Source organism: Lissotriton vulgaris, chromosome 6, assembly GCF_964263255.1.
Source record: "Lissotriton vulgaris chromosome 6, aLisVul1.2, whole genome shotgun sequence".
Taxonomy (NCBI): Eukaryota; Metazoa; Chordata; class Amphibia; order Caudata; family Salamandridae; genus Lissotriton; species Lissotriton vulgaris.
This window is the reverse complement of record NC_141694.1, coordinates 1,204,713,614-1,204,737,621: the sequence shown is the minus strand read 5'-3', so window position 1 is coordinate 1,204,737,621 and position 24,008 is coordinate 1,204,713,614. Positions and strand designations below refer to the sequence as shown.

Below are 24,008 nucleotides of genomic sequence, written 5' to 3'. Positions count from 1 at the left end.
AACATCCACCCATGACAAAAATCTGGATCCAAAGAATACAATGTGCCAAAAAGAAATTAAATATGTTGCTTATTGGCATGATTGAGGCAGGTGCATCATAGCTCACTTGAGGCTTAGGGGATCATTATGATGTCGGGCGGATTGCCTCCGCCAGGCTGGCGGTAGCCACCGCCGGCATGGCGGAGGCAATCCGCCCGGCATCCACACTAGTTTTCCCCCCGCTATATTAGTATGGCGGGGGGACCTCGGCGGATGGAGAGACCGTCCGCCGCTTTTCCGCCAAGCTCGCCTTGCGGCCGGGGCGGAAAAGAAATAATATGGTGGCGGTGTCTATCAGACACCACCAGCCATATTATGATGTATGTAGATATATAGGTGCCTTTCTGCGGCGGCGATGCCGCCACGGAAAGGCATGCGGTCTTCACTCTGGGGGTCCCCTGCGGGCCCCAGAGTGAAGGAGAGGTGGGAGGTGCACATGGGGGGGTACCTGTGGTACCCCCTCTTCATTTGCATTTGCAAAGCGGCAGGCACCGCACGGTGCCTGCCGCTTTGTAAATGCAAATACTGAAATGCATTTTTAGCATTGTGGCGGGCAGTGCAGAGAGCACCGCCCGCCACAATGCTAAAAATACAGGATGTGTCCGCCACTGTGGCGGGCACATCCTAATACTCCCCACGGGACCCCCGCCCTTATGGCGGGCGGTCCCTATTACCACGAAGATCGCCCGCCATCCTAATGACCCCCTTAGTCTCTCGTGTGTCATTCATGGAGCCTCACCACACTCTAAAATGGTAATAAACAGCATATTACACTCTGCACATCTGCATATATACTACATGTATATGAGCAATGGATAGTTTTCTTGAGGTCTTGTTGATGTAAGAATCACTCAAGAATCGTAGTTGAAATTCTGCACTTTTGTCGATTTTGTTCATGAGAGTGCAGAATTAATCTTTATTGAGAGTGAAGCCAGGGATTTTGTGAATTTAATGATCTCAGATTTGCAGCCCAATAGATGAGGGGGCGAGCCTCGATTTGAGAGAAATGTTTGCTTGAGCTGGGAAATAAGGACATTTACTATTCTAGGTGATGGTAAATTATCTAACCCTGTAACTGTTAGCAAGATGCAATGTATTGTTTGATTCACATTTGTCATAAATTGGGCTTTTAGTAAGAGGTCCTGTTACAAATAGAGTATTTGTAAATGAAGCCCAAGGGTAACAGAACCAACATTTATACAAAACCTTAATTTCTTGAATCCTAGTTACATTTCTCAATTAGTATCGAGCAAAATGTGAGTTGCCTCTGAACTGTACAAAATGAATTATGAAAAAGAAAACTGTTTTTGAATTGTTATATTTATAAAGTGTTTTATTTCACCATTTGGCATGTTATCAAGCTTTCATTGTAGATGTAAAAAATAGCAAGAAAGAGAGAACGAAGGAATGAGGACAAAATAGGTTTTTGAACCACTACAAAACTGTGGGCCAAACGAACATTCAGCTGCAACCACACAAAAATCTCATGTAGGCAAGAAAGAATCCACACTTTTTGACTGGGCAGTGTTTTTCTTTTAAGGACAGCCCACAGATTTATTTCTTAGTCTTTCTCACAAACATTCGTCTCTTTGTGCTGGTGCTCCGAGGAACAGGAGTTGCCATTTATATGGAATGCAGGGATTTGGAGTTGAATGGTTGTGAATTTACAAATAGGCCAATTGTTGCAGTACCGAATGTATCTGTTGTCGTCCTTCGCAGGGCGTCTCCTCATTTCCACTGACCCCATTGGTACCGGCTGGTACGGCCTTTCTTCTGGCAAAGATTACTAACATGGTCTCCAAGAACGAATAAGCAAGGCGCGTTCTTGGGGGGTGGATGAGGAGTCAGCACAAATTCTGGGAACCCGGCGATTTAGGACAAGGCAGTGTTTTATACCATCACAGCCGCAATGAGTCTTTTGGATTTTTCAAAGCCTGGCTAACAAAGGCTCTTTAAAAATCCCCAACCAAGCTCAATTTAATTAAATGTGTCCGTGTGAGATTCCCTTCCTCTTGCCCCTTTCTTTTCCATGTTAGAAATTAATGATCCCATTGCCCCTTTTTTTCTCTTTTTTTCAATTTCCAGATGCGTTGAACATCCGCAACCGGCAGGTCATCTGTACCACGTTGAAAGTCCTGCAGCACCTGGTCGTTTCCGCAGACATGGTGGGAGAGGCGTTGGTGCCGTATTACCGTCAGATCCTCCCTATTCTAAACATCTTCAAAAATATGAATGGTGAGCAGGCTTGGCAGGCATTTTGTCTTTGGAAAAATAATACTCCCTGAAAGCAACAAGAAAAAAAAATGGCGTTACTGCTTGTTCTGGGTGTACTTAGGATTCAAGACACAGACAACCCCCAAATCCGTTTTGAGCTCAAAATAATGTAACCACCTCCTGTCCCCCTCCTGAGACGCAGAAATATTAGCACTTTCATTTATGACTCCTCACACGTACAGCTTATTAAACACAGTGCTGAAGCACTGAGGCAGTCCTATAATCTTCTAATAATTGCATGGTAAAGTTTTGCAACAGTCTTTTGAATACATTACAGGGCTATGTGTTCATGTCATTTGAATTTTGCAAAAGGCTCTTCTTTGTTAGACACCCAGCGCAATGCACATATTACCCCCAGCTCCAGCTTCCTTCCATCTGTCCTGCTTTAATTCGATAAACACAGCTTTTATTGTGTGTGTGATGGACGGGGCAACTAGTCATTTATGGGGTTAGTGTCATGACATTGGTATCATCCTTAAGAATTTCATCACTGTTATTATATTTTTCACTGCGGTAAATTGCTGCTTTTTTAACGAATCAGCCATATATGAAGAGTTTATCTATAACAATGTGTGCGTGTGTTAGTTATATAGGTTTAGTGACAGTTCATGTGCCTAAATTATATCTATGTCTTTGAGAACGTGATAGACAAGCATGGGGAGGGTCACTCTTTTTGTGTTACACATTTACTAATTAGAACCCACGTGCATGGTGGGAATTCCATTTCACTGGCCTTATTTTAGTGGTTGCGGGGCATCTGCCATACAGTGGTTTATATCCCGGCCATCCTACTAGAGTGCATAGTGGCCCTGTAGACTATATAGGGTGGACGGGGCATCTGGCTCTTTTTGGCAGACGTCCACATATGCCAAACTCGAAATAATGCCTTAAGTTTGGAGGTGTTAATGATGAAACGAGGAAGCATGCGGCATGAATGAAATTTACTAAGCAAGTAGGCATTTTGTTGGCCAATATCAGTTGGCCCTTGTAGACTTAGTTGGCATCCTATATTTTGATTAAGGACCCTTGAACTTTTTCAAACCAGTTAATCTAAAGTCATTCAGATGCATAGCACTTCTGTTCAGTTGACTTAATTTAATGTGCTTAGCAAGTATACCGCTCACCTTTCTTCTTTCTTAATGAAAACGGATGTTCCATTGTTCTGCTTTTGTTTCTGCTTGCTCTTCTCTGTCTAGCTTTTCTTCACCATGGGATTCCCAGGGATATTCATAAAGGGTACAATTTCATTACTTATGTGAAGGATCTCGCAGCACAATTTTTTTTCGAATTTTCATGCTTTCCAGTCCAATCAGATGCATAGGAAGCATCCCAAAAAGGCAACATTAGCTGATTTTTTTCAATCAATTATCGAAAATACTAAAAATATGTGCAAATGCTACTAGAAACAAATTAAACACTGTATATACCGCATATAATAAAAGTAGGAAATGGTGCGCCAATGTAAGATAATGAAAATGTAAGGAAGGGTATTTCCTTTCTGCCTTGGTTTGTGTTTGCTTTTCTCAGTCTACTGAGACCCAGGAATGTTGAAAGTTGTATATCTTACTTCCTTGACTGAAATTGCCAAAGGTTTAAATGTAGCATTACAAAATGTGAAATTGGCCATAGTGTACGATAATTTAGGGTTCCCTAGCTGCTGCAGTGAGAGCCCTTACTTTGGATGGTGGACGATTTTGTTATCATAATAGTTACTTCCACATTTTCTATAACTTTAAAAAAAGACTGTGCCATCCAAAGTTAGGCTTTGTATTTTGATAGGACCAGGAGTAGGTAAATCGTAGGCCACAGTCAAGGAGCAGAAGTCGCTCAGGGCCTGCTTCACAAAGGTTTCTGTGGAACTGTGACCTACCGCTGATTTAGGCGCGACTGCTAAAAAAGGATCTTCATCCCAGCCTTGATTTTTTAGGATATGGACGTGCACATGGTGTCAGTCAGAATAACAGTATGTATTGCTCATTCAATAGACTTTATTACTGTGAGGTCCAGATTTTCCTTCTCCTTTGGTTTGGATGCTTTCCTGTTATGAACGTGTCTCAAGAAGATGCAACTTCTTGAAAATGTATGAAGCGGTTGCCTTATATTGTATATGCATCCGCATGTCATGGCACTCTTCCTCATATGTATCACCCTCACCAAGGTCATACTTTTTTGAGTGAGGCAGTCATGAATTGCTCCTTACGTGTAGTTTTCCCCCTGTGGGTAACGATTATGGTGTACATTTTTGACATGTTGCCAGGCTTCACTTTAAATTTTCCATTTTCTTGACATAATTGGCTAGAAAAAATGTTTTTAGACACCCTTGCTGCTTAGGGGGGACATCCGGTGTCAAGTGATAATTTTAATTGCTGGAAACAGTTTTCAGCCGCTGACATACAGCAAGCCTCTGTCGCCTGTCTTGAAACCTTTACTCATTAAATTCCTCTTCATTTTTTGAAAGCACAGCATCAAGGTTGTTTAATTGACTCCTACCCCTTTAGAACTACAGTAGATTTTGGATTAGGATACAGGTAATTCAATTTTAGTAAAATGGGGCTGTACTATATCAGCAAACGTCCTTCTATAATGTTGTAAAGGTCACTACCCCGGTTCCAGAACACTCTGCTTCTAATCTAGATCTTGCGGCCCTCTGAAATAAGTATTCAGTACGCATCTCCCTAAGAGAAAACCTACAGTTAAGGTGTACAACTCTTTGGTATGGCAAATCCATTGGTACTTCCTGGATTGAAAGTGGCAGGCTGTCGAACGAGAATGACATTTTTATGACTTATCTGGTATTTTTGGTGGTGTGTAGGGGTGATTCTGCCTCAGTACCAATGTGTACAACCACACGACACTCTTCACTCAATCAACTTTCGACCAAATCCTTTAAAGATATTCATCATACGCAACCTGAATCTCTTCCCTTAGAAATAGAAAGAGAAAAAACAATGTCTCTGGTATTGAGGAGAAAAATCATCATAAATTGTTGATAACAGAATACAAGAAACCTTGTGACTCTACTATTAGGTCTATCTGTTCTTGTCTTATCAATATCTGAGATTGAAATAGGGCCTTCAAGAAGATTTCAGTAAAAGGAGTTCTTTTGGCGTCCTTCCTATGAGTTGTTCAGTAGTCCTGAAAGAATAGTTTGGATTCTTCATTTCCATTGTAGTATTCTACCAAACTTCAGGTTGAGTAGTCATCTTTACCATTCGCCCAATGAGATAGAATCTCTAGCCTCTGCTTTCCCTGGACCCCCCCCCCTACTATTTCTCCTCCACTATGCGCATCCACAGTTTGGACTTGATCTAACTTTCTTGTTTTGATTAGACTTGTTATTTTGATGTAAACATATACTGATTAAAGCGCTCTGATACCCTCAGGTCTTGACAGCGCTATATAAAACTCTTAAATAAATAAATAAGTATTAATATGCAGGTCAGTTATTTTCAACATACTAAAACCTTTAACTCGTATCTTCCTTGTTTGCCTGACCTTGTTCTTCCTACCTTGATAGAAATGGATACATCTTAATCCGGTTTTCTCTATAATATGGATAAGTTATGAAGATCTTTTTTACCTTCTGTTTTTATTATTCTCTGAAGAAATATTCAGCAGATAAGGTGCTATTTTCTCATCTTTCTGGTTCATCACTGATTGTTTCTTATCCAAATTATTGTTGTCCGCAAGAGGTTTCCCGTTCAAGGGAAACCTTTCCTTCAGCTGCTTCCCAGTACTCCAATGTAATGTCTACTGCATCTTTAATCTCTGCCTCTTCACCTTGTTCCAACAACACCATGCTACTCTTCTTGAATCTTTCTAACCCACTTTTATTCTGGTGCTATCGTCATATGGGACAGGTTAAGACAAATCATAGCTGCCGAACTCGAAGCTCAAATACTTAACCTTGACGTAAATCAGAACCATGAGCAAACTCCTAATTAAAAGATATTTGGACAAAAACGAGTTTAGATTTGTGGGAATAGGAGCTGGGAATTGAAAAGTCAATGTTTTGGAGTTCTAAGTAATTAGCTACTACTCATGAAGAGAGAGAGCAGTGTTTCCAGATATGATGTTCTTCCATTATTGACTTACTCCTAATAATTTGTATGTATTTTCCACTACCTTTTACAGGAAAGTCATTCCTACATGTGTTCGACATTATCGCCCTTACCATTGCTCCAATCCACAGCCATGTTAGCAAATCATAAATTGACTTCAGTGCAAATCATATTTAACAGCACAAACCTCAAAGAGATGTATAATTTGTTCGTAGTCCCCGATATTCCCTAAATAAATTGTTTAGTTTTCCTTAAATTAGATTAAGTATAAATTGGTTAAAGGATTAACTTCAAATTCATCTGCTGAAAGAAGGGCTCAGTTCTGCTTCAGTATCCCACTTCTGCTGGCGGGATGGTTCGAAAGTTGATCTAAAAGACAATTGGATGCAACCAGCATCACAGTCAGAGTTAAACCTGCACACATTAAATTTAAATACAGTTTTGAGTATACATTATTAGCTACGGTTATAAAGGTTTTTTTTAATTTTAATTTCACAGGCTCCCTCAACTATTAAATACATAAATGAGATGCATTTAATAATACCCCTGGTTGCATATTTATTGATAAGTATGTCTGCAGTATTTAGAATTAGACCAGTTGGTAACTTTCCTAACAAACAAACGCAATTGACATTGAGCAAGATGAGAAATTAAACGTAATTTATATTTTAACTTACACCCATTGTTCATGGTTGTTCATGGTTGCTCATGGGTGTGCGCATTGTGTGTGTTTGTGTGTGTGCGGCGGACAGCAATGATAGCTGAAGATGTTGGCCAATGTATTTATCACAGGTACAAATCAGTAGATAAGGCAGGAATGTTTTTTAACACGTCCTCTTCGCACTGGAGATGGATACATTGCAGTGAAGGCCATGACTTGGAAAAGTTATACCAGGAAAGCCAAATTAAACAGATCTTCTTCCTACCTTGTAGAAATACCACCTTCTTCGCCGTCTTCTCAAGGCTCTTTGTGCCTGAACCCAGCAGACATATTCAAGGGTAAGCTTTGTTTGCAGCAGGAAATTTTAGTTTTTTGATCCAGCGTGGATCCCTCTCGATGTGCCCAACTTCTCAAAGTGTCACGTTCCCAAACATAAAGAAGCCCATACTTGTGAGAGAAATGTGGGCATTTCCCCAAATTGCTTTAACCCCTTCACTGCGGTGGCAATTCTGTCGCAGTGCTAGGGGGTGGGGGGAGTCGCGCGGCTCACCTGCGCTTGTGACGGAACCGCTCCGTCACGCGCCTCGGGTGAGCTGTGCTAGTGACGGAACGGTTCCGTCACGAACGCGCCCTCTCAATAGAACGCGCCGCGCAGGCGTGAAATCAGCGCCGCGCAGGCGCATCGAGCGGGCCGTGACGGAACCGTTGCGTCACTAGCACAGCTCACCAGAGGCGCGTGACGGAACGGTTCCGTCATAAGCGCCGAACGGGTTAATAATCGATTGTTACACTGCCGCTTTTACCCAGACAGCGTTTACCCTAATGATCTTGGTTGACATATTGACATATCTCAGGGTGATATGAATATCTGCCCCTTCTTTACAACTAGTGATTGCACACTTTGTAACAGCTTGCTTCTGTACCACGGCTATTGTTATTTCATCCATGTCGTGTGCCCCACTCTCTTCTCAGCTGATCAGTGGCCTTATGTTAATGTGTAGCAGTGGCTTGCACCGGATTGGAGGCTATAGCATCCTGAAGATAACACCATTTGATAGGGTTGTAGTCCAAATAAGGGGGCTGAGCACAGCCAGGCTATGGCTGTCTGGGTCTTCTCATTAGAATCAAAGATGGTGAGCTAAAACTCCAATGCACACTCATACTGTAGGAAACCGATATGTACCATTCTGATGAAGATAAGTCCAAATAATATCATGTAAGATATGTAAGAGGCTGCCATGGTTTAAGCATTCCCACACATTGAAGTGAAGGGGTGTTGCAGTTACTCTCACACTCCTTCTTCAAAGGCGAAAACCATAACAACACACCCTTTACTTCACAAAAATAGTAACTCATGGTTATTCTGTCAAGGTCATGGAAGGAGCCTGGCCTTCGGAGTGGCCAGCATGCATACACAAAGCTGCTTCAGTACCGCCTGAATGCAGCCCTAAAGTCAGTAATGGGTGTTTGGCTAATCTGGAAATATTAAAATGTTAATGGACAAATAGGTTTATGATTTGGAGTTCTAAGCAGAAGTTTGGATCCAGTTTGAAGTCATGAGATATGGCCAAAGAGAGATTTGGCTCGGGCAGATGTTTTCACTGCAAGTTCACACGTCCACATCTCAAAAGAAATGTTTACCCCCTTGGTGCACAGGAAGCAACCCAAATGTGGTATCTTGTAAGTGTACAATATCTTCAAGAGATATACGCTTTAATTGTTCTCACAGCAGTGTTTGAGTTTAAATAGATTATGCACCCATGACACCCTCACGTGCATTATGCATTCCTAACATATCAGTTCATGGTAACTGCATGTTCTGCAGCCCAATCTTTACGTATATACATGTACATGTTTAAAACTACTGGCAACAGCATGAATTCCTGAGGGATTCTGAACATATTGAGCAAAGGGTGGAGTTCTTGAAGTGGCCATCGAAAACCAAGGGTTTTGTATAGCTAAGAAAATATTAAAACCCACTTAGGGACTTCTCCCACAAGCCTCATCTTCTATGACACCATAATTGTTGGGGGACAGTGCCCATGTTATTAAATGTGATGGTAGAGCTAGTATCTCAATCGAATTCTTGAACATTATCATAGGTTACAGAGTGCTGAAAGCCCTCTGATGCATGCGAAAGAGCCTAGTTGTCCTTCATAAACATCTAATTAAAGACCAACATTTTTTTGGGGAGGTGGCAAACTTTAAGGTTTCTGTTTTTTAGTATAGGTCAGCCCAGTGACTTCTGGGCTGAAGGCATATGCTTCCAAAGGCAAAAGAACATAACTTTATGACCTTAGGGTTGTTGATATCATCAATATAGGCTTTTGGTTTATTGCATCCTCCAGTAGCTAAAGGGGCAGGATGATCCAGTCTGTGTGTTCCCTTTGGGGTATTCAGGAGGTTCTCCATTTATAGGGTGATTGCACTTCAGTTAGAAGGTTGAATAGCTGAATTGGTCAGTGCTTAATTTGTAAAGTAATGAGGGCCGATGCCCAAAGTTTTTCTCAGAAGCCTGCAGCCGGTGTAGAGGGCTGTTGGGATTGCTGAAAACCAAGGTTGCCTAGTCTTGATTCAACTTCATGCCTCTTTCAGCCACTACCCGAGGCTTCCTGTCCATTTTTTTCACTCTTGCAGGTTACTTTTAATCTCTTCTTTCTCCCTTTGTCCCTGCTTCTCCGTCTTTCTCTTCCTACATTTTACCCTTTATATGCCTTCCTCTCTTATGGCTCAATTAAGAAAGTGCTGGTCTCTAAAAAAAGAATGCCGGTGGGCTCCACTTACAACCTTTCGCTCAAATCAGGCACTGGAATCAGTGTTACAGTATCATCATCATGACATTTTCACAGGTACTCCACAGACCACCACAATGTGGCGGAAAACAGCTTCACAGCAAAGTGCCCTGGTTGCCTTGTTGATGAGCACCTTGGATTAAGGATACGTTTGCTAATGATATTGTTGACAATAGATCTTGCATATTGCTTTCGTTTAGTGTATTTAGCTAAATTAAAGTGCCATTGATTTACCTAACCACTATTGAATGTGCCAAGCAATCAAAGCAATTGCAGCTGCTCCTTTTTCCAAATCCACATGTATTCTAGGCCGTACATTCTTTTTGTTTCCTCGATGTGCATTCGTCCAGACAGAAGAGTGATCGATAGCGGCTTGCGTAACGCCTCGAGTATTAAACACGGTGAGGCATTAGTGAAAACAAAGCAAGCAACTTCCACAATATTAGATAGGCACAGATTTCACTTCCAGAGTTTTGAGGCACATCATTATGAGGGGGTACTATCACATAGCATACCTCCAAGCAGGATTTGTGACATCTTGGAAGCAGTGGCTTAACAAAGTTGGACTTTCTTATGCAGAATGTGACGCGGGCCCCCGAGACTCCTGCGTCAGATATTCATAGGCCTAAGGCTATATGGGGGTGCCTGAAGGGTGGGAGGGTTGTGCTCTCCCCCTTCACACCCCCTACAACGCTGAAGCCTCCCGGCCCTGGTGGGAAGTGCACTTAAAGCTCCTCTGTTTGGAAATTCACATTAAAATTGAACACAACAATTAAAGAAACATTTTAATGTATGAGTTCTCCTCTCGCTCCGAGACTGCAGATTACTTACCCTTTGTTCATTGATGTCCTTTAGTTGACACCAGGGGTCGCAGCTGCGACCCCTGTGTTGTCCTGTGCAACCCCTGCCATTGTTCTTGGGATCCTGCCTGGCTTCAGAAGAAGCAGGAGCATCGGGCTACATACTAAAGAAAAAAAAACAGGGTTCACAGCTCTGTTTACCTTTACAGTCGGTCGACATGTAAAGGACTGGTCTCTGCTGCTGCGAGTCCTGCTTTAGAAGCAAATGTACACTCTCAGCCGTCTCTGGCATTGTACAAATGGTCAACTTTGTTGACTTTTGCTAAGAAGGAGAGGGAATCGGAGAGCGAGGATTTTTGCGAAATGCAACTATTTGAAAAACGCATTTCAAGCAAGACTTTCTTCATCTCCAGTCATATTAGGATATTTCTTATGTCATGGCTGATAATTCTTTATAAAACGTTTAAACGGTCTGAAGCTTAGTGCATTGGAAAGAACAACAGAAGTACGAGCAGAGGTGGAAGTGCAGATGTACCCTAGGCTTCTTTATTTTTTTATACATTATAAATATCAGAGGTCACAGCTATATTCAAAATCGAAGGACAGTGATTCCAAACCTAGTATATTATTGACAAAATTACGCATTCCAATTTTTCGCCCTAAAGTGAGCAGAGAGCAGAGGACGGCCCGGGACCAGGGTTCGATTCCCGGCGCGGCAGGTTTCTGGACCAGGGGTCAGCGGACTCGATAATTCTCTCGCCTCGGTGCCCACTCTGATCAGCGATCACACTCGGCAACTCTGGGCATTAGCTTGCCTCATCTTCACTAACGGCCCCACCAGACCACCGGGGATGCCTGGTCTCACCCTGGAGATACCCATTAAGGGACCATCTCTCAGGGAAGCCAGGAAGGGTTTCGGAGCGGTCGAAGCGCCTTGGGACCCTCCGGGTAAGTAGTGCGCTATATAAATGCTTATACAATATTTTATCAGGTGAATGTTACACAACTTGTAACAACCTTGGAAGGCTCTGTCAGTAGTGGTACCGTGCATCCAGGCATAAGAAGTGGAGACCCAACCAGACCACAAAATGTGTAAGCACAGACACTGCCAGGCCCACAGCTGCTGCTGCTCAGTTGGATTCTCCACTGTCTCCTGGACTAGACCAGAGGTAAATAAAGGGAGCATCTTAGGAGGGCAGAGACTCAAGTTAAGGAAACCCTGGCTGTTACTAATTATATGTAGCAATTATACCTTGACGGATCAGATTTGTTCGACCTTGGTTAGGGGTCCTGGCACAGATGAGGGCTGAGAACTGCTCTGGTTTTCTATCTTGGGCTTCCAGTGGTCTGCAACTAATTGTACTTGCAGCAGTAACTAAGAATTCATTTCACTCGTCCTTATTGAGACAGTTGGAAACACAAGTGTGAAACCGAAAAAAAAGAATGTACATATATATGTATGTACTAAGAAGAGCTGGATGTGTTTCGTAGGATAGTGATTTAAAAGCAGAGGTGAGTTACAGGTTACCGGAAAGGGTTTGGTGCCTTAAAGAACAGGTGCTGAGCTGCTTGACAAAAGGGGAATGTCCTACAGCAGCAGTTCTTACATTTCTGACTTCTGTGGATTCCCCACTGAGTTATCATTGACATCCGGGGATCCCTGCCTAAGCAACATCAATGATTTGAACCTCAAAACAATACACAATAATATGCAAAAACAAGTAAACACCAAACAAATGCTCACGTTTTGAAATGCTTTGTTTAATTAACAATCAAGTATAGAAAAACAATTGCTTCTCTATTTGTACACTTTATTAATTGTAATGTATTCATTGTAATATCTAATTTTGTAAAGGGGGCCCCTTGCGTGAGCCTCGCGTACCGCTAGGTGTAGCCAGACCATAGGTTAAGAATCACTGCACTAAAGGATTGAGGTTCTTTACAAAATGAGGATACTTTAATGAAAGGGTTACTCCACAGTGGAAAGGTGCTCTACAGTAGAGAGCTCTATCTATAGCCTGACTTTTAAAAACTATTCGTAAACCCTCATGAGAAGGCCTCTTGGCAGTATTGAGCTAACACACCTCATCAAGGCAGAAATTGGCCCTGCTAAGTACATCCCATTCATCCGTTAGATTGTTTTTTAGATGTCTCTAAAAGGCTGAAAGGTTTGATTCTTTCTTTCAGAAGAGTAGGCGTGAATTTTGGGATATTGCACCTTTAACAAAGAAGCCTCTGGCCCACATCCTTAGAGCTTAAATGTATCGACATTAAAAGACGCTTAAAGTCACATTGAAGATTGACAAATGACCTCTGCGCTGAATATCTGTGATCCAAACAAGAAGGAAGGCTGGGGTTCCAGAGGGCCGGGATGAGGCCTAACAGCCCACCTGCAAGTTTAATGCTTTTTGGTGATGAGTGTCAGCAGAACAGTTTATTTTTGTGACTCTACTGCGATTAGCAAGTATCCATTGTAGGCCTGTGACCAGGGACTGGAAAGATGGTAGGCAACTTCAAAGGCTGACAGTGGATTCAGTTTACACATGGCTTGTGAGTTTCAGACCGAGGCAGAGATGGGTGAGCAAAAGTGTTACAGTGGTCTTGTGGAATCGTGCATTCTCACTGCCTTCTTTTCCCATATTTGAGCGCAAAACATATCTGAAAACAAGGGGCCAGATGCATCAAAGGGTTTTGCTCATTCTGTGTCTATGGAAAAATGTGTTCATGCCTATGGCTCAAAATGTTCACCTGCACTTTGGCACTCTGAGGCAAAGTGCTAGTGAAAAATAAGCTTCAGTTTACTTTTTACGTTTAAACATAAATGTCTCACACGTTTCTCAGAGTTGTAGCATGCACAAACATAACTTACTAATGGTTCCTTGTCATACGATGCACCTTCAGTCAGTCTTAGCTTTTGTGCCAACAGCACATTGCATTATCTGACTCAGTTATGTTTTACCACTGTAAGAATGCTTTTAAAAATAGCATGGAAGTGTTGTTGGATAAAAGGCAATGACTGGCTAAAGGGATATTGCCATTGTGCCTCTTGGCACCTATATAAACCTAGCATTGATCTTCTTCCTGTACTAATTTCCCGCATTTTTAAGTAATGCTTTAACTGTTGATTTCTTTCTGTGCTGCACCTGGTTTGCGAGGTTAACCTGCTCTGCTTCCTTCTGGTCTGCGCTCATTTTGCATGACAGGCACCTGTGAGGTAGGCGAAGGATCTCCATTCATCTGTGATCTTGCGGCTTGAGGGGATGGTTGCGAGGGCCAGTTGGGCAGAGCTTGGATGTCTGGTGGGAATCTAGAAGGAGAGGCGGTGGTTGAGGTATGCAGGACCAGCGTTGTGGAGGGCTTTGTATCAGGTGGACCTTCTCTCCATCCTGCACCTGTTGCCGAGATCTGCAATATTGTTTCCCATACAGTGCATGTCTTGTGAGGGAGGCTAGCACTTGGTTTGTGTGCTGGCGGTCTGAACTACTGCCTCCCGGGGTGCTCCTAAAACTACCTGTGCTGCGATTGTTCTATTTGTGATGACAGCACATACAAATCAAATCAAATCAAAAAGTACTTTCTTCGTTTTTTTTGTACAAAACCATAAAAGTTCACATAACATTAAAACTAGCAGTCCAAACACATACAGGCATTGTCTGTTCTGTGCGTGTTTTGTGCCAGGAAAGCTCGCACTGCTGGTTTGTAGTCTGTGTGAAGGAGTCTGTGTATACTGCTGCTCCAGAATCTGATCAATGTGTGGACTATACTACACTGCCACTGCCAGTGATGTACCTGGATCACATCTGTGAGAAAGCTTTTACTGCTGAGGCCGCTTTGTGCCATTGCTATAAATGTTTTGTGTGTGTGTGAAGCTTGAAACACTGCTCCCCATGCAGTACCTGGTGAGCATGAGTTAAGTTTCTAATTCTGTTGCTGATTCCATACCCATTCCGTAAGAGGGACATATGCTCTGTTTTTTCCTTTTCTTTTGCATTCGGTTGCCGATAACTACAGACTCCTTCAGCCATCATTTCTGCCCTCATGTGTGGGTTATGCCCTAATCATAGAGTGAAATGAAGAAAGCAAGAAATGATGGAAAAGAGAGAATTAATACATAAAAGATGTAAAGGGAACAGAGGGGCAGAGAAATCATTAAATAGAAAGGAAGTAACAAAGACGCTACAAAGTATATGGAAAGAAAGAAGCAGTAATGGCAAAGTGCAAGAGAAACAAGCATTGGCATAGCCAATAGGTCTCGCATTTGGGACCGTATAAGTGTTTAGTAATCCAGCAAACAACATCAAGTGTTGCATGGCTAAACACTTATAAGGTCCCAAAGGCGAGACCTATTTGCTTTGCCAATGCTTGTCTTTATTATCGGGTATTAAAGCACTTCCAGATATACAAGTTCAGACTACCAGTTGTACAAAACAAACACTTTAATAAGTACTTCTCTGAGTGCTATAATGTGCCTATTCGTGTCCAAGCATCTTTGTTAAATAATTTTAAAGAGACTTTATTATATTTCATTAAATAGCACGCAATCCTATCCTTGGCTGTGGGTGGCCGTTCACCAGCGGCACGTAAAATAACAGTATATGCTGTAGCGCCCATGATTATGTGATGCATGGCGAAATGCTCATAAGGTCCCAAAGGAGAGACCTATTGGCTATGCCAATGCTTCTTTTTGATACAAAGGCTGCACATACCCATGTATTTGATGCGGTTGTAATGTAGTGGTTGCTCTTGGCGCTATATTGGGGGGGGAGCTACTGTGTTGAGCCTGCGGCTGCTACTGGTGCTCAATCGTGTGCTACTGTGCTATTTCAAAACAGTGGTTTTGTCCTTGCATTATACTGGGGACTGATTCAATGCACTGGCTTCTCCTGGCGCTGCGCTGAGTACTGTTTTGAGGTACTAGTTACTCTTGGCTTTATACAGAGAACTCTATCGAGCCAGTAGCTGCGATTTGCGCCGTGTTGGGTGCAGTGGCATAATGAAACTTGAGGGGGCCCCCTGCAAACTACATGGAGGGGTCCCCCCATTCTCCCTGCCAGTCTAGAGCTCTCAGGCCAGCGACCCACCATACTGCAGGAGATGCGGGCCGATCGTTACGCCACTGTCACCAATCCAGCTGTTATAAGTAACACTGAATGGTGGAGGTAAAGGTTGGGCTTAGTCTGCCCGCAGGCTATCAAAGGTGGTGGTCCATTCATTACAGGGTCCCTGCCATCAGTAGGCTGGGGAAGTTTGCCCAATTTTAGGTGGGTTTCCTGATGCAGACTCCTGTCTTGATATGCAATATCGGGCCCACTCATCGTTCAGTTTTGACAAAAGTGCATCCACCCCTCCTTCTCATTTCCATTTTAAAACATTAGACAAAGCGACAATGCAGTATTTCAAAAGCAGATGTAACTACAAAGAGCACATTTTGATAATACATTTTTATTAGTAGACAATAGCAATCTTAAGAGGCATTGCATAGCTTCATACACACTTTGACCCCAATTCCATCACAGTCTCTCTCTCTGTGAGTCTGTCTCTCTCTCTCAGTCAGTCAGTCTCTCTCTCTCTCTCTCTCTCCGTCATTCAGTCTCTCTGTCAGTCTGTCAGTCAGTCAGTCAGTCAGTCTGTCAGTCTCTCTCTCTCTGTCAGTCTCTCTATCTCTCTCTTTCTGTCTGTCAGTTTCTCAGCCAGTCAGTCTCTCCGTCAGTCAGTGTTCAGTCTCTGAGTCAGGCAGTCTCTACTCTCTCTCCACTCTATCTCTCTCTCTCCATTCTCTCTCCACTGTCCCTCCTTCCACTGTCTCTCCCTCCACTGTCTCTCTCCGCTGTCTATCTCTCCACTGTCTCTCTCTCCACTGTCTCTCCACTCTCTCACTCTTTCTACTCTCTCTCCACTTTCTCTCTCTCCACTGTCTCTCATTCTCTCTACTCTCTCTCCACTCTCTCTCCACTGTCTCCCCCACTCTCTCTCCACTCTCTCTCTCTCCCTTCTCTCTCTCTATCAATCAATCAATCAAGGCATTTATAGAGCGCCCTACTCACCCGGAGGGTCTCAAGGCGCTAGGGGGGGGGGGGGTGCCGCTACTGCTCGAACAGCCAGGTCTTGAGCTTCTTCCCGAAGGAGAGGTGGTCTTGGGTCAGGCGAAGGGAGGGAGGGAGGGTGTTCCAGGTCTTGGCGGCCAGGTAGGAGAAGGACCTTCCTCCTGTTGTCGCTCTTCGGATGCGGGGGACGGCGGCGAGGGCGTGGTTGGTCGATCGGAGGTGGCGTTTGGGAGCGTAGAAGTTGAGGCGGTTGTTGAGGTAGCTCGGGCCTTGGCCGTGTAGGGCTTTGTGTGCGTGGGTGAGGAGACGGAAGGTGATTCTCTTGTTGACGGGGAGCCAGTGCAGGTCTCTCAGATGTCCGGAGATGTGGCTGCATCGGGGGATGTCGAGGATGAGTCTGGCTGAGGCGTTCTGGATCCGCTGGAGTCTCTTCTGGAGCTTGGCGGTGGTTCCGGCGTAGAGGGCGGTGCCGTAGTCCAGTCGGCTGGTGACGAGGGCCTGGGTGACCGTCTTCCTGGTCTCGGTGGGGATCCACCGGAAGATCTCCCGTAGCATGCGCAGGATGTTGAAACAGGACGCGGAGACGGCGTTGACTTGTCTGGTCATGGAGAGGGAGGAGTCCAGGATGAAGCCCAGGTTGCGTGCGTGGTCTGTCGGTTTGGGTGCGGTGCCCAGGGCGGGGGGCCACCAGGAGTCGTCCCAGGCGGAGGGCGAGGAGCCCAGGATGAGGACTTCCGTCTTGTCTGAGTTCAGCTTCAAGCGGCTGGTCGTCATCCACTCGGCTACGTCTTTCATCCCTTCGTGGAGGTTGGTTCTGGCGGCGGCGGGGTCGTTGGTCAGGGAGAGGATCAGCTGGGTGTCATCGGCGTAGGAGATGATGTTGAGGTTCTGTTGGCGTGCGATGGCCGCAAGGGGGCACATGTCTCTCTCTACTATCTCTCCACGCTCTCTCCACTCTCTCTATTCTCCCTTTCTCCACTCTCTCTCTCCTCTCTCTCTCTCTCTCTCCAGTGTCTCTCTCTCCAGTGTCTCTCTCTCCACTCTCTCTCTCTCCACTCTCTCTCTCTTTCTTTTCTCCCGCCACTCTCTCTGTCTCCTCTCTCCCTCCACTCTCTCTCTCTCCACTCTCTCTCCAATCTCTCTCCACTCTCTCTCTCCACTCTCTCTCTCACTCTCTCTCCACTCTCTCTCCCTCTCCACTCTCTCTCTCTCCACTCTCTCTCTCCACTGTCTCGCCCTCTCCACTCTCTCTCTCCTCTCTCTCTCTCTCCACTCGCTCTCTCCACTTTCTCTCCATCTCCACTCTTTCTCCATCTCCACTCTCTTTCCACTCTCTCCTACTCTCCCTCTCTCCACTTTCTCTCTCCTCTCTCTCTCCCTCTCTCTCTCTCCAGTGTCTCTCTCTCCACTCTCTCTCTCTCCACTCTCTCTCTCTCCCTTCTCTCTTTTCACTCTTCCCTCTCTCCCTCTACTCTCTCCACTCTCTCCACTCTCTCTCCACTCTCCCTCTACTCTCTCACTCTCTCTCTCCACTCTCTCCACTCTCTCTCTCCACTCTCTCCACTCTCACTCTCCACTCTCTCCCTCTCCACTCTCTCTCCACTCTCTCTCCCTCTCCACTCTCTCCACTCTCCACCCTCTCTCTCCACTCTCTCTCTCAACTCTCTCTCTCCACTGTCTCTCTCTCTCCACTGTCTCTCTCTACTGTCTCTCTCTCCACTGTCTCTCTCTCTACTGTCTCTCTCTCCACTGTCTCTCTCTCTCCACTGTCTCTCACTCTCTCTACTCTCTCTCCACTGTCTCCCTACACTCTCTCCCTCCACTCTCTCCCCACTCTCTCTCTCTCTCTCTCTCTCTCTCTCTCTCTCTCTCTCCCTTCTCTGTCTCTACTCTCCCTTCTCTCTCTCTACTCTCCCTTCTCCCTTCTCTCTCTCTCTCAACTCTCTCTCTCTCCCCACTCTCTCTCTCTCTACCCACTCTCTCTCTCCACTCTCTACCCACTTTCTCTCTTCACTCTCTCTCTCCACTCACTCCCTCACTCCACTCTCTCTCTCATTCCACTCTCTCTCTCACTCCACTCTCTCTCTCACTCCACTCTCTCTCACTCCACTCTCTCTCTCGCACATTTTTAACTTCATCACCATCCCCCTTGCACTCTTCCCACCCTCCCCCTTGCACCCTTCTCCCCCTCCCCTTGCACCCTTTACTGCCTTGCACCCATCTCCCCTCCACCTTGCACCCTTCTCACCTCCGCCTTGCACCCTTCACACCTCCGCCTTGCACCCTTCTCCCCTCTCCCTTGCACCCTTCTCCCCTCCCCCTTGCACCCTTCTCCCCTCTGCCTTGCACCCTTCTCCACTCCGCCTTGCACCCTTCTCCACTCCGCCTTGCACCTTTCTCCCCTCTACCTTGCACCCTTCTCCTCTCTACCTTGCACCCTTCTCCCCTCTGCCTTGCACACTTCTCCCCTCTGCCTTGCACCCTTCTCCCCTTCGCCTTGCACCCTTCTCCTCTCTGCCTTGCACCCTTCTCCCCTCTGCCTTGCACCATTCTCCCCTCTGCCTTGCACCTTTCTCCCCTCTGCCTTGCACCCTTCTCCCTTCTGCCTTGCACCCTTCTCCCCTCCACCTTGCACCCTTCTCCCCTCCTCCTTGCACCCTTCTCCCCTCCTCCTTGCACCCTTCTCCCCTCCTCCTTGCACCCTTCTCCCCTCCGCCTTGCACCCTTCTCTCCTCTACGTTGCACCCTTCTTCCCTCTGCCTTGCGCCCTTCTCTCCTCTGCCTTTCACACCCTTCTCCTCTCTGCCTTGCACCCTTCTCCTCTCTGCCTTGCACCCTTCTCCTCTCTGCCTTGCACCCATCTCCTCTCTACCTTGCACCCTTCTCCCCTCCGCCTTGCACTCATCTCCTCTCTGCCTTGCACCCATCTCCTCTCTGCCTTGCACCCTTCTCCTCTCTACCTTGCACCCTTCTCCTCTCCGCCTTGCACCCTTCTCCTCTCTGCCTTGCACCCTTCTCCTCTCTGCCTTGCACCCTTCTCCTCTCTACCTTGCACCCTTCTCCTATCCGCCTTGCACCCTTCTCCTCTCTGCCTTGCACCCTTCTCCTTTCTGCCTTGCACCCTCCTCCTATCCGCCTTGCACCCTTCTCCTCTCTGCCTTGCACTCTTCTCCCCTCTGCCTTGCACCCTTCTCCCCTCTGCCTTGCACCCTTCTCCCCTCCCCGTTGCACCCTTCTCCCCTCTGCCTTGAACCCTTCTCCTCTCTACCTCACACCCGTCTCCTCTCTGCCTTGCACCCTTCTCCCTTCCACCTTGCACCCTTCTCTACCTTGCACCCATCTCCTCTTTGCCTTGCACCCTTCTCCTCCCTACCTTGCACCCTTCTCCACTCTGCCTTGCACCCTTCTCCCCTCTGCCTTGCACCCTTCTCCCCTCCCCGGTGCACCCTTCTCCCCTCTGCCTTGAACCCTTCTCCTCTCTACCTTGCACCCATCTTCTCTCTGCCTTGCACCCTTCTCCCTTCCGCCTTGCACCCTTCTCTACCTTGCACCCATCTCCTCTCTGCCTTGCACTCTTCTCCTCTCTACCTTGCAGCCTTCTCCCCTCTGCCTTTCACCCTTCTCGGCACCCCTTGCCCACCTCCTGCGGACGCCCACATGGTGCCTTCTAACAAGAGTGCTTACCTGAGGGCACTATTTTGCTGCCTCATCCCTTCTCATATGAGCTTTGCCCTGGAGAATGCGCTCTCTGGGGGCCCCCACTCCCACCAATGTCAGGGTCCTGAGCAGTGCTCTTTGCTGCCTCCTGCTCTCTGGAGCCTCCACCCCACTGCAGGGTCCCAGCAGTGCTTTATGCTGCCTCCTGCTCTCTGGGGTCCCCACCCCACCCTTTTCAGGGTCCCAGCAGTGCTCTGTGCTGTCTCCTGCTCTCTGGGGCCCCACCCCCACCCTTGTCAGGGTCCCAGCAGTGCTCTATGCTGCCTCCTGCTCTCTGGGGCCCCCACCCCAACCTTGTTCCGGGCCTGGCACCTCTGACTGAAGAGAAATAAAGTATGTTGATACTTTGTTTCTCTTCAGTCAGAGGGGGGGGGCTCGGAGCAGGCTGCAGACAGCCTGCACCTGCTTCAGAGGGAGAGAGGCTTGCTTCAGCGCAAAGCAAGCCTCTCTCACCGAAGTGCTGAGGGGTCCCGGGGCCCCCTTCATTTACTGAAGGGAGTGGGCCCCCCGCACCGCGGGGCCTGCGGGGGCTTTTGTTACGCCCCTGGTTGGGTGCTGTATAATTCAGTGGCAGCTGTTGGTGCCGCTTCTAAACGAGGTGCCGTGATCTGTTTTTGATGAAGATGATCTGGCCTGTGGAGGAAAAGAAAAGGTCAGCCTCCCGCTCCAATTTTGATCCAGCAGAAAGACCAGATCATGTGCCACGAGCTCTGCGCCCAGATTTTAATTGGTTGTGACTTCCTCTTGTAAAGAAAAGATTTGCGGCACTCTTCTGCGGAGCAGCGCTCTACTGCTGTGCGCTCTTTAAATAATACATTTATAGTTTTGTTTTCACGATTGTAAATGGTTACGTTTCTAGATTTTCAAATTACTATTCTTTCCTGTGCATGGGAATGCACACAGATTTTTACTGTTTAAGGAACACGTGTGTGGGGTGTAGTTAAGCTCAGATGTTAACTAAAATTCATGTTCAACGGTTTGAGTTGCGATTATTTTGCTCAGAATTATAACATCTTACTTGAGTCTAGCCCATAACTGTGTATAAAGATCGTCGGCGGTACAGTGTGGCCAGCGTTTTTAAGTATATTTATATGCTAAACACGACTTTATTGAGAACTGCTTGTAACAAATATTTCCAAGCTTTTAGGTTATTGTTCAAAGTTTAGTGTTGAAGGAGGGGATCACCTGCAATTACTTGGATATATGGATCTAAACATCGGATCTACCCGATACCGCTGTTTCTTAACATGCTTTCTTTACCATAATCATTCCTCACTTCTAGATGTTGTACTCTGCAAGTTAGTAAGTTTCACATATACAGTAATTTTTCCACATAGTGTGTAAATATTACCTATGTCTTCGGGCCAGGCGCCTGCCCAAAGCCGGTGTAACTGGGAATGGGTATTAAAATAATAGATGTGGTATGTCAGACTGCTAGGCCAAAGGATAGCTCACTGAGCTGAGCGCTCGCCTCTGCCAAATGTTAGGTTCTTGACATCACCCTCAGCCTTCCACCCTTCTGTGGTTGTAACCACTAAATAAAATGGCTAATGTTTGTCATTTAAATTGGAGTGCTTAGAATAGGATGAAGTACAGTTTCCAGTGCTATAGTGGCAACTTGGAGGGAATTTGGGTATAGTCCCTAACTTTGTATGGTGTACTGTGGGGAAACACCTCCTAAATATATGCTACAAAAACATCTTAACCAGAGTATCCTTGTGACACGTAGCTTCAATTATAGGTACCATAACAACACATATCTACAAGGTCCATGGGTTTGGAGACAAGAATAGTGAATCTGTACTTCGCTTCACCATATCTGACACTTCATATTGCACCTATGATATTTTTGTAGTTAACATCCTGACAAATAATGTTAGGGTTTTAAGGAAATGTGGTTGTTCATGTAGGAGACACACTGCATAGATACCGACCTAATGTGTTTACAGCTAACTCAGGATGGTCTCCTAAAAATCTTGAATACATGATCTGGCCCTGTTGCGGATCATTTCCTAAACATGAAACATTAGCGCACACATTGTGCTAATTTTGTACATGAATTAAACCAATAGGATGCTTTACAATCTGGTTGACAGTAGCACAATATTCTTTAATAAGAAATACAATAACAGCCTATGTCCCTAGACCGCAGTAGCCGCATACCTGTAAAATGTTTATTTGAGAGAAAATGGCTAAAGTGCTCTCCAGCCCTGGAGCTTTGGTTATGCAGTGCAGTGGGCTGATCCGGTCTTCAGAATCTGGTGCAGTATTCGAGACTCGCAAGGTTCAGTGTGTTTCACGACCTCACCCGCCCTGCGGCAGAGCACAGTAGGGGGCTGCCAACATGCATTAAGTGACACCGGTAACACCTCAGGCCCCAACCGCCGAAGCAGATAAGCACAGATGCAACAAGCATTGGCAGGGTGCGTGCAGGGGCGCAGTGTGGCTGGTGAGGAGGCTTCGTTTGAGGGAGAAGAAAAACTAAAAGTTAAAGAAAATGGTGGAAGAAATGTCGCTGCACCGGTGCTTTACCTTTAACATGGTTAAAAGTAAAGCGCCAGTGCCGCGATTGCACAAAAGTAAAGAAATAAATCGATACCTTTATTTTTGCTACAATCGCGGCACACACGCTTTACTTTTAACATGGTTAAAGTAAAGCACGGGTGCTGTGATTGTAGCAAAAGTAAAGAAATAGATGTTTTTTTCTATTTCTTTACTTTTGCAGCAATCGTGGCACCGGTGCTTTACATTTAACCATGTTAAAAGTAAAGCGCGGGTGCTGCGATTGCACAAAAGTAAAGAAATAGAAAAAAAATGTCTTTACTTTTTCTTCAATTGCGGCACATGTGATTTACTTTTACCATGATTAAAGTAAAGCGCGGGTGCCGCGTTTGTAGCAAAAGTACAGAAATAGATGTGTTTTTCTATATCTTTACTTTTGCAGCAATTGCGGCATACGCTATTTACTTTTAACATGGTTAAAGTAAAGCGCAGGTGCCGCGATTAAGCACAGTTCAGCAAAAGTAAACAAAGCTGGCGGCTGCGGCCTGCTACAGTATAGAGTAAAAAAAGCTGTCGGCCACGGCCAGCTACAGTATAGAGAGGCATGAGACTAACGAGGAAGTGAGAGAAGGGAGGGGGTAGAGGAGGGGATTAACGAAAGCTGGACGTGAAAAAGCCAGATGCCAGCTGTGCACATGCTTGTACGCGTAACAGACAGCTGGTGGGCTGCAAAAGCCTGTGGTGGGTAGCACTTTTAAACCTCTTACTAAATGTCTCGCTAGTACAGCGCGTGGGCTGACTCAGGCGAGACCTAAAAAGCTAGAAGGATTGCAGAAAGAACATGAGAAGAGAGAACAAGGTAGAGCAGACAGACAAATAGGAAAAGGTATGGTCCTGTTTTAACCCATTTTTACCAATTAACCTAAACCTCTCACCAATATCCCAGTATGTACAGATTTTGAGCATTCTCACTGTGCATGTATCTACTGATCTGCACCAAGCACTGACCTCTCTGTATTGAGAGTAAATAACAAGTTGCTAATTGCAAACTGACCTGAGTGTGTTGAGAAGAATATTTGCCTTCAGGTTCGAGGTTAAATCCAGGTAAGATTGCTCAG

At 45.6% G+C, this 24,008-nt stretch overlaps 1 protein-coding gene across 1 annotated transcript in view; it reads left to right on the top strand.

The window, feature by feature from the left end:
* PACRG (parkin coregulated) overlaps nucleotides 1-24,008 on the top strand; it is a 1,181,602-nt gene that overhangs the window by 764,902 nt on the left and 392,692 nt on the right. The window contains exon 4 of the mRNA XM_086927307.1: nucleotides 2,125-2,274. Coding sequence (XP_086783433.1) covers nucleotides 2,125-2,274 — 150 coding nt within the window. The remainder of the gene's footprint in view (nucleotides 1-2,124; nucleotides 2,275-24,008) is intronic.